Genomic DNA, 18,077 nt, shown 5'->3' with positions numbered 1-18,077 from the left:
AGCTATTTACAAGTAGCTAACGCTAAAAAAGATACACCAGGCATTCAAGCTTTTTTTTAACAACTGGCAGTTGGAAAGGGGGAGGGGCCAGGAGAGGAGGAACTTACTCACGTCCGTCTCCTTGGCCGCGCTCCTTACTCTGGGGGCCCTTCCCCCACCAAACTGCATTTATTTAGGCAGAAGAAAGAAAGAGAAAGAAAGAAACGCCCCTTTGGGCGGTACCAATGTTTGAAACAGAAACGTGATACCATCTGGTTTAGATACGAAGTGATACGAAGGAGAGGGACGATTGGAGATGAGTCAGCGGACCAGCCTTTGACCTGAAGCATGTGAACGTCTGCATGGACCAGCTGGCAGAGATGGGAAACATTTTTGTGATTAAGGGCTATATAAGTTAATGTGACTTGACTTGACTTGAGATACACACTTTTGGGGACATACCCTAAGCCCACTTTACAGTAATCCTGCAAAGTAATCCCTGTCTTTTTACACCGTAACAGAAAACGTTTTTTTTCTATACCGATTACGTAACGCGGTTACATGCAAATGCGTCAATCCCAAAAATAGAAGGAGTACCTGTCCGTCCCTGCACAGAGACAGAAGCATTGAGACTTCCGCTTCTGGCCGTGACGGTGATGTTATAAATCCTCCCGGGGGTGAGGACATTAAACGTGCATTCCCTCATGTGAGCTTCCACCTCCCTGGTGTCCACAGTGATGTTACCTAGAGGACATCCACCGGCCAATCAGCCGGAAACACCTTCTGAGCGGTTCTGTGGCGAGTTTACCGTGCCGCAGTGTCAGGAAGTAAGCGTCTCGTGATCCGGAGAGAGCGTGGCTCCACATAACACTCAGGGAGGTTTCGTCAGCGTGCCGGATGTGGATTTCGCGAGGGACGGCTGGAACTGAGGACATCATAAAACGTATGTCAAAAGATCACGTGTGAGGATGTACAGCGGGCAGGTCTGGCATAAAGTTGGGGAAAAGTTCAAAGCAGGAATGGGATAAAAGAAGATTTCACAACATTTACACATTTCCCGCAGCACTAATGTCAAAATGGAGAAACTGGAAAACTACTGCAAACCTAGCAAGACCTGGCTGTCCCTCTAAACGTTCGGCCCCAAAAAGAAGAAAACTAATCAGAGAAACAACCAAGAGGCCCAGGGTCACAATGGATGACCTGCAGGAATACATAGTTGTGGTGGGACAATCTGTGCACAAGACAACTAGAAGTCATACTCAAATATGCCCTAAAATAAAAGCATGGCAAGGAAAAGAACATTTCTGGAGAAATACCATAAAAAGGCCCGTTTGGCGTTTCCAAGGACCCACACGGGAGATAACATGTGGAGCAAGGTTTTCTGGTCAGATGAGACCAAAATTGAAACTTTTTGGCCGAATGTTAAGGTTTACATTTGGCATAAGAGTAACACTGCACATCACCCTGAAAACACCATCTCTACCGTCAAACATGGTGGTGGGAGCAACATGCTCTGGGATTTCTTCTCTTAAGCAGGGACTGGAAAGATTATTACAGTTTATTGAACTATAGATGGTGCCAAAGTTGGAGCCAACTGCTCTAAAGATTAGGCAAAATCTATCATGGAATGGTTTAAGAATAACATTATGAAACGTATTAGAATGGCTAAACCCAAGTCCAGACCTCAATCCTTTAGAGCAGGGGTGTTAAACCCATTTTACAGGGGGGCCACACGATAGAACAAACATTCTCTCAGGGGCCGGAGTAGTAGATTAGAGAGAAATATATAAGATAAAGAGAGAGTGTGAGACAAGGAGAAGGGAAGGGAGAAGGGAAAGGGAGAGAGAGAGAGAAACAAAAATAGATAAAAACAGAAATAGTAAGAGGGGAGGAAAGAAAGAGAGAGAACTAAAGAAATCCAAACAGAAATATAAAGAGAGACAGAGAGAATGGGAGAAAAGAGGAGAAGAGCAAGTGAGAAGGGGAAAAAGAGAGAAAGGGAAAGCTAAAGAGTGAGAGAGAAAAGGAAAAAAGGAAGAGAGAGCAAAATAAGGTAAAAAGACACAGAGAGAGGAGGAGACAAAGAGGAACAAAGAAAGAGAAAAAGAGGGACAGTGGGATTAAAAGAGTGAGAGAGAAAGAGAGAGAGAGAGAGAGAGAGAGAGAGAGAGAGAGGAAGAGAGAGCGAGAGCGAGAGCGAGAGCGAGAGAGAGAAATACAAGTACAGCTTCTTTGTAAGAGACACCTGGCTTTGGCAACATCAACCGGACATATTTCGACCTGCAGCTGATTTTTCTCTTGCGCTTCTCTCAGCGTTGTCTCACCGGCCGGATCAATCCCTTAGCGGGCCTGATCTGGCCCGCGGGCCGCCTGTTTAACGCCATCAAACCTTAAGGAACTTGAAGAATGGGCAAATATTTCTGTTCCAAGTTGTGCAAGAATATATCGGAAAACCGACTTTTCGATTCTTTGTTAGCGCAACATAAAATATTGAATTCCTTTGGTTTCTTCTGTTTTTTTATCGATAAAATCAAAGCCTGAACTATAACGACATGTCAAAAGGTTCTGGGGGGGCAATGTTCCCTGTCATTTTCCTTACGGGTCTGAGCGTTCACACAAAGTCGGTGAGCAACGCTTGAAACAACAGTGAGCAACGGCAATCCCAAGTCTGGCAACTAAGTCATTAGTAGTACGATACAGAACTGTACTTAATCACATTTTTGAGTGGAAGTAGAATGTTGGCAACAAGATTCACTTGATAGAATTGGAAATTATTTGAATGCAACACAAACTTTTTCTTCTTTTTCCCTGTTTTTTTTTTACCTTTAAATATATATATATATTTTCCTAGCTGTTACTTTTTTCTTTTTGTTCTCTATTTACTTTTTTCCTTTGTTTCTTTCTTTTCTTTTTTGCTGGCTTTTTCTGAAATTTTCCTTCTTTTTTTTCTTCCTTTTGTTTCTTTTTTTCTCAGCTTTTCACTACAACAATTCTTTCACAAGATTTCCATTTCTTTTTTTTCCCTGGTATCTTTTGTCGCATAATACTCACATTTTGGGGGGCTTTTTGGGTCAGTTGCACGATACACAACTGTATTTAATCGCATTTTTTAGTGGAAGTACAATGTTGGCAACAAGATTGATTTGGTATCATTAGAAATTATTTGAATGCAACACAAACTTTGTCTTCTTTTTTCCTGTTTTTTTTTCTAAATGTTTTTATTTCCTTTAAAAAAATCTCATCGTGTTTATTTTTTCCTAGCTGTTACTTTTTTCTTTTCGTTCTCTATATCCTTGTTTTCCTTTGTTCGTTTCTTTACTTTTTTTCTGGCTTTTTCTGAATTTTTCCTTCTTTTTTCTATTCCTTTTGTTTTCTTTATTTCTCAGTTTTTCACTACTTTTTCATTTTGCTATTTTTTTTCTTTTTTGTTCTATTCCCCCCTTCCTTTAAGTCATTTTGTGCATAATTTTACATACTATTTGATCATATAGGGATGAAAACAACCTGAAGAGCCGTTTAGGACCCGAAAGAGCCGGTTCCCTTTAGTGAGCCGAGCCGAAGAAGCCGGTTCTCGACAAACTCTACTAACTTTAGTCAACTTCGTTCTACTTCGACTCGACTTCAAAATACTGCATTTAGGACACAACGTCAGTATTTTGACCTTCATGCACTGTAACTTTGGCTTAAGTCGCTTCTTAATTAGTAATTTTGAGCCCTGATTTTTGTGCGCTGGCTCGATTTTCTTGTGTGCTGAGAATGTGCGGGCAGTGCGCGATTGCGCACAGCTTAGAGGGAACATTGCTGGGGGGCCAATACTTTTGCAAAACACTCACATGTGTTTCCTTCACAGCTGCTTTCAGTAGTTAAAGAACCACTTTTCACAGCCAGCGTGGCTCGGTAACGCCGTCCAGGAAGTAGTCCCGTCCCGGGGAAAGTGAAGTTCAGCGCCTCCTTTTGGAGATCGGCGGTAGTGACTTCTTGGGATCCATCCCGGAGGACCAGCCGGTAGCCGTCCCATTGGCCGGTAGGTTGCACCCATGACAGGAAGAAACCTCCCAGGGGAGATGGAGTCAAGACCAGGAGAGACACCTGTGCAGGTGCTTAAAGGTATTCCCAAACAGAAAAAAATTCAATTAGGCACAAATCCTGTCGTGTTTTCTCACCACAATTATGTAAATATGTTGTAAAATATTCCCTGTGCTGGGGGACTCGAGATCAAGAAATAAGAGAAAGAGGGAAGGAAAAGGAGAGAGGGCGGGACAAAGAAAGAAAAAGAGAGAGAGGGAGAGAGTGTGAGAAACAAAAGATAAAAAGTCCTGAGAGAGGGGTAAAAGAAAGGGAGAGGAAGAAAGAAATCCAAAGGGAAATAGAAAGACAGAAGGAGAGAAAAGAGAAAAGAAAGTGAGAAGGGTATGAAGAGAGAAACAGAAAAGAGAGAAAAGGAAAAAAGGAAGTTAGAGTAAAAGAGGATAAAAGACACAGAGATAAAGAGATAAAGAGCAACAAAGGTAGAGAAAAAGAGAGGGAGAGAGCGTGAGAAACAAAAGATAAAAAGTCGTGAGAGAGGGGGAAAAGAAAGGGAGAGGACGAAAGAAATCCAAAGAGAAATAGAAAGACAGGAGAGAAAAGAGAAAAGAAAGCGAGAAGGGTATGAAGAGAGAAAGCGAAAAGAGAAAAAAGGAAAAAAGGAAGTTAGAGTAAAAGAAGTTAAAAGACACAGAGAGAGATAAAGAGCGACAAAGAAAGAGAAAAAGAGAGACACAGAGAGTGAAAGAGAGTGGGAGAAAAGGGGTGGAAAAGAAAGAAAGAAAGAGAAACAGAAAGAGGGAAAGAGAAAGAGAAAGAGAAAGGGGGAGTAAGAGAGAAGAGTGTGTTCTTATCTTTACCTAAAATACAATCTCAAATTTCAACTTTGAAACCCAGCTCTTACTTAAGTTTGAATGACATGCGCCTTATAGTCTGGTGCGCCTTATCTAGCAGGACACGTAGCACCCGATCTTACCCGTGCGGGCATCGATCTCCGAAGAGTTGAGGAGATCGCTGCTCCGAGAGGTCACCCTTGCCTGATAGGCCATCCCGGGGGTAAGACCGTCCATGGTCTCCTCAGTAGCATCGGTATGGACCATCACCCGTCGGATGATCTTGCCATCCGACCGCAGAGACACCTCTAAGGCATCGGCCTTGCCTGCAGGGGATCGCCACGACAGCTGGAGGGCGCTAGAGTTGGCGGCGACGGTCAAATTCCTGACAGTGGCCGGTGCTAGAGACATGACAGATAACCCGAGTGCGTATTTACCATTAATTGAACTGCCAACATCAAAAAAATCGAAATTCAGTCATACCTCTATATACGAGCTCCTCTACACACGAGTGTTTTGAGATATGAGATTTATTTTGAACAAAATTTTTGCTCGACATTGTTGGGAATTAAATATCAAAATGTAGCGTTTACCAAATCGTTCGAATTAGTTTTCTGACTCCATTAACCAAACACGACCTACATTCACCTAACAATGCGCACTCATTTCTGGTGTGCCGGCTCCTCCCATGGGCGTGCCAGGGAAGCCCCCCAGGTGGGCTCCACAATCTTGGAGAAGAGTGTCCCGATGTCTGGACCAACCAAAACAACTTCTCCAAACAATGCCTGCCTTACTCCATCAGCAATTTATGCGCGCTCGTTTCTTGATGGAAAAGAGACCGGCATTTCCACACGAGGGCAGATTTAATTTCTCAAACAATTTAACTAAGTAAACTCCATCGAATATGGCAGAATTAGCCGAATTAGTGTCGCTCGAGTCTCTGTCAAGCCTTTTCTCTCTCGTTCTCTGCCTTTCTTCTTTTGGCACACGTTTCTCAGCAAGCTGGTGTGCCGGCTCCTCCCATGGGCGTGCCAGGGAAGCCCCCCCCCGTGGGCTCCACAATCTTGGAGAAGAGTGTCCTGGTGTCTGGACCAACCAAAACAACTTCTCCAAACAATGCCTGCCTTACTCCATCAGCAATTTATGCGCGCTCGTTTCTTGATGGAAAAGAGACCGGCATTTCCACACGAGGGCAGATTTAATTTCTCAAACAATTTAACTAAGTGAACTCCATCGAATATGGCAGAATTAGCCGAATTAGTGTCGCTCGAGTCTCTGTCAAGCCTTTTCTCTCTCGTTCTCTGCCTTTCTTCTTTCGGCACACGTTTCTCAGCAAGCTGGTGTGCCGGCTCCTCCCATGGGCGTGCCAGGAAAGCCCCCCACGTGGGCTCCACAATCTTGGAGAAGAGTGTCCTGGTGTCTGGACCAACCAAAACAACTTCTCCAAACAATGCCTGCCTTACTCCATCAGCAATTTATGCGCGCTCGTTTCTTGAGGGAAAAGATGAACAAGAAAGCCGATATTTTCACACGGGGGGCAGATTTAATTTCATTAACAATTGAACGAAGTGTACTCCATCTAAAACGGCCCAATTAGTGTTGTTTGAGTCTCTGGGAAGCCCTCTTCTGAAGTCCTTTAGCTCTCTCTTATTGGCCATCTTCTCCCTGCACAATGGTGTGCCGGCTCCTCCCATGGCGTGTCAAGGAAGCCCAACGTGGGCTTCACAATCTCAGAGACGAGAGTCCCGATGTCTGTGGTTCCTCAAAACAACGGCGAGCGTTTCTCAAAACAACGCCTGCCGTCCTGGCTGGATCCGACCATCTTTGTCTGTCCCTCACCCCCTCCGGAAAAAACCAAAGCCTGCAACAGGGACAATACAAACATCTTCTTTGTTCCTGTATCTTCTTTGTTCTCTTCTATCCTCACTGTAAAATGTGAGACTGGAGTGCCACGTCCAATTTCGTTGTCACAATATGTTCAACCCATTTTGTAACAATGATAATAAAGGTCTATTTTATTCTATGAGATAGATAGATGTCCGGATAGATAGATGTCTAGATAGATAGATGGATAGATAGATGTCTAGATAGATAGATGTCTAGATAGGTAGGAAGATAGATAGAGATAGATAGTCGAGATAGAGATAGATGTCTAGATAGATAGTCTAGATAGATGTCTAGATAGATAGATAGATCGATGTCTAGATAGATAGATAGATAGATGTCTAGATAGATAGATGGATGTCTAGATAGATAGATAGATAGATAGATGGATAAATTATCCTTTATCTTCTTTGTTTTCTTTTATCCTCACTGTTAAATGTGAAACTGGAGTGCCACGTCCAATTTCATTGTCACAATATGTTCAACCCATTTTGTAACAATGATAATAAAGGTCTATTTTATTCTATGAGATAGATAGATGTCTGGATAGATAGATGTCTAGATAGATGTCTAGATAGATGTCTAGATAGATAGATGTCTAGATAGATAGATGTCTAGATAGATGTCTAGATAGATAGATGTCTAGATAGATAGATGTCTAGATAGGTAGGAAGATAGAGATAGATAGTCGAGATAGAGATAGAAAGTCGAGATGGATAGAGATAGATGTCTAGATAGATAGTCTAGATAGATGTCTAGATAGATAGATAGATAGATGTCTAGATAGATAGATAGATAGATGTCTAGATAGATAGATAGATGGATAAATTAGCCTTTATCTTCTTTGTTTTCTTTTATCCTCACTGTTAAATGTGAAACTGGAGTGCCACGTCCAATTTCATTGTCACAATATGTTCAACCCATTTTGTAACAATGATAATAAAGGTCTATTCTATTCTATGAGATGGATAGATGGATGGATGGATGGATAAATTATCCTTTATCTTCTTTGTTTTCTTTTATCCTCACTGTTAAATGTGAAACTGGAGTGCCACGTCCAATTTCGTTGTCACAATATGTTCAACCCATTTTGTAACAATGAACAATAAAGGTATATTCTATTTCATATCGATTGAAGCAATTCGAGATACAAGCACCATCCCGAAAGGCATCAAGCTCGTATGTAGAGGTACCCCGCGTATGTTGGCCATTTTGCCCGATACCTGTTTGAGTTGTGATGGTCGTGTGGTTGTGCAGTCCACCGGCCTCTGTGGCCAGGCTAACGTTGTAGCGCGTGCCCGGAGTTAGCTTGCTGACGACGAGCGAGGTCGAGGTGCTCTCCAAGGTCTGGTTCAATAGCGGATGCGCTACTGGAAATGGAATTCGGTCAGGTGGCTAAACGGGAACTTGGAAGTGACCAAACGAACCTACCGGAGGGGTCGTGCACAACCTCGGAGGACTCCTGAAGAAGGAGCCTGAAACGCTGAGTCCTGCCTGGACCCGGCTGCCAGGAAAGTCCGAGGCTGTCACTCGACCTGGAAGTCACCTGCAGGCCCAACGGTGCCGAAGGACCTGACGGGCGGAAATAAAGACAATGAAGAATGTTTAAGACCCTCTGCTCCCCCTAGTGGTGAATTCACAAAGTTGAGATAAGGGGAGATTTTAAGTCTAAGCTCGACCAGAATTTTCGGGTCGGACCGGCCTTCTTTCTCGCTTGTTGTTTTTGCTCTTGTTAGGAAATAAAAAATATTAAAATTTACCGTTGACCAAATTGTTCGAATTACCGATAGTTATCTGACTCCATTAACCAAACACAACCTACATTCTCCTAACAAAATGCGAGAAGGAGCTGGTGTGCCGGCTCCTCCCATGGGCGTGCCAATGAAAGCCCCACGTGGGGTCCACCTCCTCGCTTCGATGGCTGGAGAAACTCAAAACAACACCGAGCGTTTATCAAAACAATGCCTGACGTCCTTCGTCAGAGTCCTGTTATCAAAATTCCCCAGCCAAAACATTCCGAATTTGGAACAGCTGTCAAGGGACCGGACCAGATCGGAGGCAGGAGGCAGGAAGGGTGAACTCATTCGCGTTAACGATCAGTTACTTTTATTAAGGAAATAAAAGTCGTCCAACACTTAGGGACAAAAACAAAAACAGGCTTACAGGCAAACAGGAACTCAGACTAGGAATACTCACAAAACAGGCTTTTACTCAGAACGGGCAAGTACAGGTTTCCTCAAGTCAAACAGAACAGAATAATGCAAAGTCATGCAATGAACCCGCAACCGGCAATCCCCAAAACCCGCCCTTAAGAAGCACACACGCAAATTAGAAAATCTGCTACAGCCGTTGCCAAGGGGGCGGGGCCAGCCAGTCGCCACGGCGACCATGCTGCACATGGTAACAGCGTGACCTGAAGCCCACTCAGTGAAAATCTTCATTGCACTCGATAAATGTAACTTGTATTTAATCATATAAAATCCTTAATAGTAAAATGTTTAAAATCCTTCACTATGCTAACATCAAAGTGCGCTAAGCCATTTTGGGTTTTGGCCACGAGCAAAAAAACAGAAGTCCTCTAACAACGTAATAAAAAAAACTGTCCGCATCTTTTATCTACCCGTCATTGTTCTTGTCTCTCATCCTCTCTCTCTATTAAAATGCTGCGCTAGATTCTTAAGAATGTGATGCTGCCGTGGTGTATAGCCCAATTTTCGACCCATCAAACCGACCGACGAGCTTTAAATTTTCCCGTTAACTCTTAAAAAAATCGGAAATGTTAAAGGTCCCGTCCGGAATTTGAAAATATATTACTCTCCGCCGCCATCTGCTGGCTAAAAGTCATGATCTTAGCCTCAGCCGGCGTATCGACTATATTTGAAACAGGTCTTTTCTTACTTTCACCATTTTCAGGCTACACTAACAAAAACTGCTGTGACAAGAAAAAACTCACAAACCGGACTTCCCCCATTTATCCTTGTACCAAATGTTAGGCGTGCCAGAAGAGTATTGGTAAACATAAGGTAAAAGCATACCGTGGTAAAGAATTTATAAAGGCTCTTTGAACTTAGTTGAGCATTGTTAACACATATTTAATAGAGAAAATAAGGACACTTCGAACGCCGCACCACATCTCTACTATTACCTCTGCAGACACAGAAATCTAAAGATGGAAGATGAAGATCCGAGATGGCGGCGCGCGCAAGTGCAGCGGCTTCACGGGCTCCAGTTCGTCTTTTGTTTTTCAGTGTCCTTTTATCACTCATATTTTCCCTTCGACTCCTTTCGCAACTACAGTAACTTCCACAACATCCCGAGGGTATTTTTGTCATCACGGAGTCTTCGCTTTCCCGACGCCGCAGTCCAACGAGCAGGACACACGCTTCACCGGTACGACCGAGACGGAGACTCCGGTAAAAACAGGGGTGGGGGACTATGCGCTACAATAACAGCCGAATCGTTGACACACACTGCTCACTTGATATAGAGTTTCTAGCAGTATCGTGTAGACCAGGGGTGTCAAACATGCGGCCCGGGGGCCAGATCAGGCCCGTTAAGGGATTGAATCCGGCCCGTGAGACAACGCTCAGAGAAGCAAAAGAGAAAAACGAGCTCCAGGTCTAAATATGTCCACTTGATGTTGCAAAAGCCAGGTGCGTCTCAGAAAGACGGTGTACTTGAATCTATTTATTTCTCTCTCTCTCTCTTTTTCCTCGCTTTTTCTCTCACTCTGTGTCTCTCTCTCTTTCACTTTCTGTGTCTCTTTTTCTTTGTTTCTCTTTGTCTCTTTCTCTCTCTGTGTCTTTTTACCTTCTTTTGCTCTCTATTCCATTTTTCCTTTTCTCTCTTTCGCTCTCTCCTGCTTTCCCCTTCTCTCCTTCTCCCATTCTCTTTCTCTCCCTCTCTTTTCTCTCCTTCCCTCTTTCTCTCTTTCTATTTATCTTTGGATATCATTCTTTCTCTCTCTTTCTTTCCCCCTCTCTCACTATTTGTCTTTATATCTTTTTTGTTTCTCACATTCTCTCTCCCTCTCTCTTCTCTCTCTTTCTCCCTTTCTCTCTTTCATTGTCCCACCCTCTCTCTTTTTCTCTCCTTCACTTTGTCTTATTTCTTTCTCTCTTTTTCTTTCTCCCTTTTTGTTTCTCTCTAATATTCTAGTCCGGCCGCCGAAAGAATGTTTGTTCTATCGTGTGGCCCCCGAGGTAAAATGAGTTTGACACCCCTGGTGTAGACCCTTCTATCTACCGAGAGAGCTAACTGTGGGCATTGTGCTTGCTGTTTACGTTCCACCGGATGCTAACGTTCCACCGGATGCTAACGCTAGCATAGCGCTAAATCACCTGCCGGCTGCTATCAATAAAAAGCAGCTCGCTCACCCCGACGGAGCAAATCCATTCAATACGTGGACTGAGCAATTAGGGAAAAAAGAGTAAGATCAAACATCCAGTTGGATCCGCCCATCTCTGTCTGTCCCTCACCCCCTCATACACCCCCCCTCCGGAGGAAACAAAGCCTATACAACAAAGACAGTTAAATCATCTTCTTTGTTCCTTTATCTCTTTGTTTTTCTTATCCTCACTGTAAAATGTGGAACTGGAGTCATCCAATTTCGTTGTCACAATATATCCCATGTTGTAACAATGACAATAAAGGTATATTTTATTCTATTTTATTCTAAAAAGTTTATATAGTCTTGTTTAACTTTTGTGACAAAACTGTAATCATAAATCACCTCTCCTCCTCCCGAGTCCTCACAAACACTTATGAAATTTGGGGTTTGTACTGCAATTTGACCTCAAAGACATTTAAAGGTCAGAGGCAGAAGAAAATAGTGAAAAGGTGAAGGTTTATATAACAATGTTGTACTTTGGGGCGTTTCCGCGCACGTACGGGGACAAAAGAACAATGGAGGACGGGAAAGGAAGCGAGAAGTTTGGGAGCAAAGCAAAACAACTTCTGTTCTGGAAGCTTCCCAACACAAACACACCGGCCAGAAGAGCGGCGCTATCGCTTCCTGTCAGACGGCTTTCACTTCCTGTTTCCGATGGGAGCGTTAGCGCGCCGGGGCGGCCATTTTGGTGGATTCAACATTTAAGTTAAGCTAAGAATAAAGTGTCAGTGAGCGGGAGCCCGTTTAGCACAGGCGGCCATTTTTGAAAAATTCTGAGGAACACACGGTAGCATTAGCTAATGCTAATAATATAGCAGGGTGTAGAGGGGAGGTCAACTCTTCTATGAAGTTCCTTCTGTTTTTCTCTCTTTTTGTTTCTGTCTCTCTCTCTTTTCTCTCCCTTGCTTTTTCCATTTTCCTCTTTTTCTCTTTCTTTCGCTCTCTCCCCCTTTCTCTCTAGTTCACTGTTGCTCTTTTTCATCTCCCTGTTTCTCGCACTTTTCTCTCATCACTGTTTTTCTCTCATTCCGTCTCAATGATTCTCTCTTTTTTTTCTCTCATTTTCTTTATTTTTTCTCTCTCTCTCTTTTTTATTTATTTTTATTTTGTCTTTTTATTTTCTCTCTCTCCCTTAGTCTCCATCTCTCTCTCTCTCGATCTCACAGTCTCTCCATATCTTTCCTTTCTCCCTCTCTCTCTTATTCTCTTTCCTTTCTCTCTCTCTCAGTCTCTTTTCATCTCTTTCCTTTTTCTCTCAGTCTCTCTTCATCTCTTTCCTTTCTCTCTCTCAGTCTCTCTTCATCTCTCTCCTTTCTCTCTCTCTCTCTCTTTCCTTTATTTCTCTCTCTCTTGATCTCTTTTCAATTTGTCCTCTTTCCCTGTCTTTCTCTCCATCACTTTTCCTCTTTTTCTTGCTCTTTTCACTCTGATTCTCTCTTTCTCTCGTTTTCTCACTCTTCTCTTTTGTCTTTTTTTCAGCCTTGGTTTCCCTTCTCGCATTTTCTTTCTTTGTCTCTTATTTTCCCCTTTTCGCTTTCGCTCACTCTTTTCCCCTCTCTTTCTCCCCTTGTTTCTCTATTTTCTTTTCTTTTTTTCTCTCTCTCTCTTGCTCTCTCTCTCTTAGTCTCTCTTCATCGCTTTCCTTTCTCTCTCTCACTCAGTCTCTCTTCATCTCTTTCCTTTCTCTCTCTCACTCAGTCTCTCTTCATCTCTTTCCTTTCTCTCTCTTTCACTCAGTCTCTCTTCATCTCTTTCCTCTCTCTCTCACTCAGTCTCTCTTCATCTCTCTCTCTCTCTCTCTCTCTCTCTCACTCAATCTCTCTTCATCTCTTTTTCTCTCTCTCTCACTCAGTCTCTCTTCATCTTTCTCTCTCTATCTCTCTCTCTCTCTTAGTCTCTCTTCATCTGTTTCCTTTCTCTCTCTCACTCAGTCTCTCTTCATCTCTTTCCTTTCTCTCTCTCTCACTCAATCTCTCTTCATCTCTTTTTCTCTCTCTCTCTCACTCAGTCTCTCTTCATCTTTCTCTCTCTCTCTCTCTCTCTCTCTCTTCATCTCTTTCCTTTCTCTCTCTCACTCAGTCTCTCTTCATCTCTTTCCCTCACTCAGTCTCTCTTCATCTCTTTCCTTTCTCTCTCTCTCACCCAGTCTCTCTTCATCTCTTTCCTTTCTCTCTCTCTTACTCAGTCTCTCTTCATCTCTTTCCTTTCTCTCTCTCTCACTCAGTCTCTCTTCATCTCTTTCCTCTCTCTCTCACTCAGTTTCTCTTCATCTCTTTCCTCTCTCTCTCTCACTCAGTCTCTCTTCATCTCTCTCACTCAATCTCTCTTCATCTCTTTTTCTCTCTCTCTCACTCAGTCTCTCTTCATCTTTCTCTCTCTCTCTCTCTCTCAGTCTCTCCTTTCTTTCTCACTCGCTCTCATTTCAATTTGTCCTTTTCCCTGTCTTTCTCTCCATCACTTTTCCTCTTTTTTCTTTCTTTTTTCTCATTCTCTCTCTGTTTTCTCCCGCTTTCATCTCTCGATTGCCCCCCAACACCCGCCCTTCTCTTTCCTTTCCTTCTTTCTCTTTAATCTACTCGTCCAGCCCCCGTAAGGTTTTTTTTTTTTTTTTGAGGCCCTGGAGCTAAAATGAGTATGATACCCCTGGTCATGATGAATAATACCCCTTACCTCAATAAAACATTTGAGATCATTGAGAAAAAACAACTTACTGGTGCGCACACTGACATTGGCAACATCCCGCGTTCCGTCAGATCGGACGTGAAGCGTATATTCGCTTCCGGGTTCCAAACGGCGAAGCTCACACGTGAAGACGCCGTCCAGAATTTCTGTCCGGTTAGCTTTCGGTTCCCGTCCCGGGTTTTGGTCTCGTCTTCCGACGCACGGGAGATCCTCGATGTCCGCCCCCGACACGGTCAAGGTGCAGTTGCGTCCCGCCGCGCTCATTTTGAGCCGTACGGCGTCCCAAGCGGATGTCGCGTCCAGGACGGAAGGACGACAGTCGTCCGTCTGAGCCGAGATCAAAACCTGGTGGACGCCGCATCATTATCATCATTTTTTTGGACAAGCGGGTCTTCTCATAAATGCCCAGGTCAGGGGTGTCAAAAACACTTTTGGGTACATGGTAGGGGGACAAGACATAAAGAGAGAGAAAGAAGGAATGTTGAAAAAGAGAAAGAAAGTGAGAGAGAAAAAAATATATTGGAAAAGGGAGAGAAAGAGAAAAAAGAAAAGTGAAGGAAAAAGGAAAGTGAGAAAAAGATAGATAGAGGGAGAAAAAGAGAGAGAGAACAAATGAGAGATCAAGAGAGAGAGCGTGTGTGTGTGAAAGAGAAAAAGAAAGAAAAGAAGCAAAGGGAAAAATAGCAAAAAAGATAAATAAAGAGTGCAAGGAAGAGGAAGAAAAAGAAAAAAAAGAAAAAGGAGAGACAGACAAAGACAGACAAAATGAAAGAAAGAGAGAGAGAGAGAGAGAGAGAAAGAGGGAGAGAAAGAGAAAAAAGAAAAGGGAAGGGAAAAAAACGAGAAAAAGATACAGAGAATAAAGGAAGAGAGAGAAGAAATGAGAGATCAAGAGTGTATGTGTGAGCGAGAGAAAGAAAGAAAGACAAAGGGGAAAAGGGAAAAACAGATTAACAAAATGGTAGAAAGAGGAAGAAAAAAAAGGATAAAAAGAAAAAGGAGGGATAGAAAAAGAAAGACATACAAAATGAAAGAAAGAAAGAGAGAGAAAGAGAGAGAGAAAGAGAAAAAAGAAAAGTGAAGGAAAAACGAAATAAAGTGTCAATGGGCTGCTATAAACTGTCATAATTTCTGCCGTTCTGCTTCAACAATGCATGCGCACCATGGCTACGTCACACTTGCTCACAAACACCGAAAGGGCTTGATAGGTTTAGTATTATAATTGAGTTTAGTACAGAAGAGAAAGAAAGAAAAAAGAAAGAAAGAAAAAAAAAAGAAAAAAAGAAAAAAGAAAAAAAGAAATGAAAAAAAGAAAGAAAGAAAAGAAAAAAGAAAAAAAGAAATGAAAAAAAGAAAGAAAGAAAAAGAAAGAGAGAGAAAAAAAGAAGAAAGAAAGAAAGGAAAAAAAGAAAAAAAGAAAAAATGAAAAAAATGAAAAAAAGAAAGAAAGAAAAAAAAAAAAAAAAGAAAGAAAAAAAAAAAAAAAAAAAAAAAAAGAAAGAATAAAGAAAGAAAAAAAGAAAGAACAGTATGTATTAAAACAGAAAAATGAGCCAAATTTGGACTCACTTTAATCATATTGATTGCTCCGAAGCAGAGTGCATTCCATCTTTCTATCGACTGCAGATCTTTTGCTTTTTTTTTTTTACTTAATTTATATTTTTATTTTTCAGGGGATCAGTGTTAAAATGAGTGCAAATAGAGTTGTAGATAATACATTGTTTTGCCTTTTATCAATTATTCATATCACTGAAAAGTTAATGTTTATAATTGAAATTGAGTTTTGCATTTTGGGGGATTTTGTGTTGCGGTTCGATATTAAATCTGTCCAGTGTGTAAAAAGCTAAAATTGTTTTGTATTTAACACATTTTTTTCGTAGATCTGTGGAAATTTTGATTTATATTTCATGTGTTTTTCAAGAACCCCCTGCAAAAAATATGAATTTACTAATTACGAAATAATTTGGTGCGTAACAATAATATATAATAAAAGAAACAAAAAAAATTGAGGTGCCGTTTGGAAGCTGAAAATGCTGGCTCTTCTGAGTCATCAGAGCCAAAAGAGCCTGTTTTCTAAATAGAGCTGTCCTCTTGGGTGTAACCAGTAGGGGTCAGTGATGCTCCACATAAAAAGCCACTGGAGCAGGCATATTGGCATCACTTTCACACATCCATCCATCCATTCAACCATTATCTGTACTGCTTATCCCCAGTAGGGTCGCGGGGGTGCTGGAGCCCATCCCAGCTGTCTTCGGGCAGTGGGCAGGGGACACCCTGAACTGGTTACCAGCCAGTCGGAAGGCACACAGGGACAGACACCTAGGGACAATTTGAACCGGCCAATTAACCTGACATGCATGTTTTTGGGATGCCCGGAGGAAACCCACGCAAGCACGGGGAGAACATGCAAACTCCACACAGAAGGTTCAATCTCATGACCTCAGAACTCTGCCGCACACGCGCTAACCACTGCCCCATCGTGCTGCCACTTTCACACTTTTTTTTTGGTGTAATTTCTCTTCATTTCTATAGAGTCAGACTGCCAATAAACACGACAATGGCAACCATTTCAAGCATTTTCAAACACTTCACCCAAAAATCCAAGCGTTTCCCTGACTTTGAAAACACAACATTGAAAGTAGAGCGTTTTCAAGGATTTCAAGCACCCGAACCAACCCTAAACAACAAGACGAGGCTTACCTGCAGCATCCACAGGAAGGCGACGCCCCGCTGAAAGGTATGCGCCGCCATTTTGGTGGCGGAGAAGGTCCCTGTTGTCCGCCCGTGGTTTCAAACATGCTCCTCCGGCTCCTCGGCCGCTTCTGTCGGATTACTCGCTTTCCTCCGGCCAATCGGGAGCTCCGCCTTTCCTGCTCGCCTTCTTTGTTTTCCGCTTCCTGTCCGAGAGTGCCGCAAATAACCTCGACGCCCGCAAAACTCGACATCGGGGTCCCGGGTCGGCCTCGGTCACCGGGACTGGTCAGCAACCGGTGTGAGAGCATCTTGTCGCGGGTTGCCTGTTTTCATCTTTTCACCCATTTAGTAGTTGTGGAAAGTTTTAGATCAGGGGTGTCCAACTCATTTGAACTCGGGGGCCACACCATAGAACAAACATTCTGTCGGGGGCTGGACAAGTAGAGGAAAGAGAAAAAGAGAAGAAAGACTAAGAGAAAGAGGGAGGGAAAAGGAGAGAGGGCGGGACAAAGAAAGAAAAAGAGAGAGAGGGAGAGAGCGTGAGAAACAAAAGATAAAAAGTCATGAGAGAGGGGGAAAAGAAAGGCAGAGGAAGAAAGAAATCCAAAGAGAAATAGAAAGACAGAAGGAGAGAAAAGAGAAAAGAAAGCGCAAGGGTAGGAAGAGAGAAAGAGAAAAGAGAGAGAAAGCGCGAAGGGTAGGAGGAGAGAAAGAGAAAAGGAAAAAAGGAAGTTAGAGCAAATGAATTTAAAAAGACAGAGAGAGAGAGACAAAGAGCAACAAAGGAAGAGAAAAAGAGAGACACAGAGAGTGAAGGAGACAGAGACAGAGAGTGGGAGAAAAGGGGAGGGAGAGAGAGAGAGAGAGAGAGAGAGAGCGTGAGAAACAAAAGAGATAAAAAGAGAAGTTGTGAGAGAGGGAGAAAGAAAGGGAGCGGAAGAAAGAAATCCAAAGAGAAATAGAAAGACAGAAGGAGAGAAAAGAGAAAAGAAAGTGCGAAGGGTAGGAAGGGAGAAAGAGAAAAGGAAAAAGGGAAGTTAGAGCAAATGAAGTTAAAAGACACAGAGAGTAAAAGAGACAGAGAGTGGGAGAAAAGAGGTGGAAAAGAAAAAAAGAAAGAAAGACAAAAAGAAAGAAAGACAAAAAGAAAGAGAGAGGGAGAGAGGGAGAGAGAGAGAGAGAAAGAGAGAGAAAGAGAGAAAGAGAGAAAGAGAGAGAAAGAGAGAAAGAGAGAAAGAGAGAGAGAGAGAGAAAGAAATACAAGTACAGTGTCTTTGTTCGAGGCACCTGGTTGTGGCATTATGTTTCAACCTGCAGCTCGTTTTTCTCTTGCGCTTCTCCGAGTGTCGTCTCGCGGGCCGGATTCAATCCCTTAGCGGGCCTGATCTGGCCCGTGGGCCGCCTCTTTGACACCTGTGTTTTGGAGCGTGCAAAAATGGCAGCGCATCCACACCTTCTCCTTCCTTCCTTCCTTCCTTCTGCATTCCACAGCGTCTAGTCACAAAAGGGCCGACAAGCCTCTCACACTGGCACTTCTCCAAGGGCCCAATCTTTCAAACTCCGACACTCAGTCTTGGTTCTTTCCCTTA

The 18,077-nt window shown here is 42.8% G+C and overlaps 1 protein-coding gene across 2 annotated transcripts in view; it reads right to left on the bottom strand.

Moving 5' to 3' along the window:
• ptprb (protein tyrosine phosphatase receptor type b) overlaps positions 1-16,641 on the bottom strand; it is a 63,378-nt gene extending 46,737 nt beyond the window's left edge. For both annotated transcript variants that reach the window (XM_088348077.1, XM_088348078.1), the window contains exons 1-8: positions 16,495-16,641; positions 13,824-14,139; positions 8,154-8,294; positions 7,946-8,092; positions 4,982-5,239; positions 3,813-4,079; positions 788-904; positions 577-723 (exon numbers count right to left, since the gene is read on the bottom strand). In XM_088348077.1, the coding sequence (XP_088204203.1) occupies positions 577-723; positions 788-904; positions 3,813-4,079; positions 4,982-5,239; positions 7,946-8,092; positions 8,154-8,294; positions 13,824-14,139; positions 16,495-16,545 (1,444 nt within the window). In that variant the 5' untranslated portion in view covers positions 16,546-16,641. The remainder of the gene's footprint in view (positions 1-576; positions 724-787; positions 905-3,812; positions 4,080-4,981; positions 5,240-7,945; positions 8,093-8,153; positions 8,295-13,823; positions 14,140-16,494) is intronic.
• Between the last annotated feature and the right edge of the window lie 1,436 nt (positions 16,642-18,077).

The sequence above is a fragment of the Urocampus carinirostris genome, chromosome 11 (assembly GCF_059441175.1).
Source record: "Urocampus carinirostris isolate Australia breed hairy pipefish chromosome 11, RoL_Ucar_1.0, whole genome shotgun sequence".
Taxonomy (NCBI): Eukaryota; Metazoa; Chordata; class Actinopteri; order Syngnathiformes; family Syngnathidae; genus Urocampus; species Urocampus carinirostris.
This window is presented reverse-complemented; position numbering and strand designations above follow the sequence as displayed.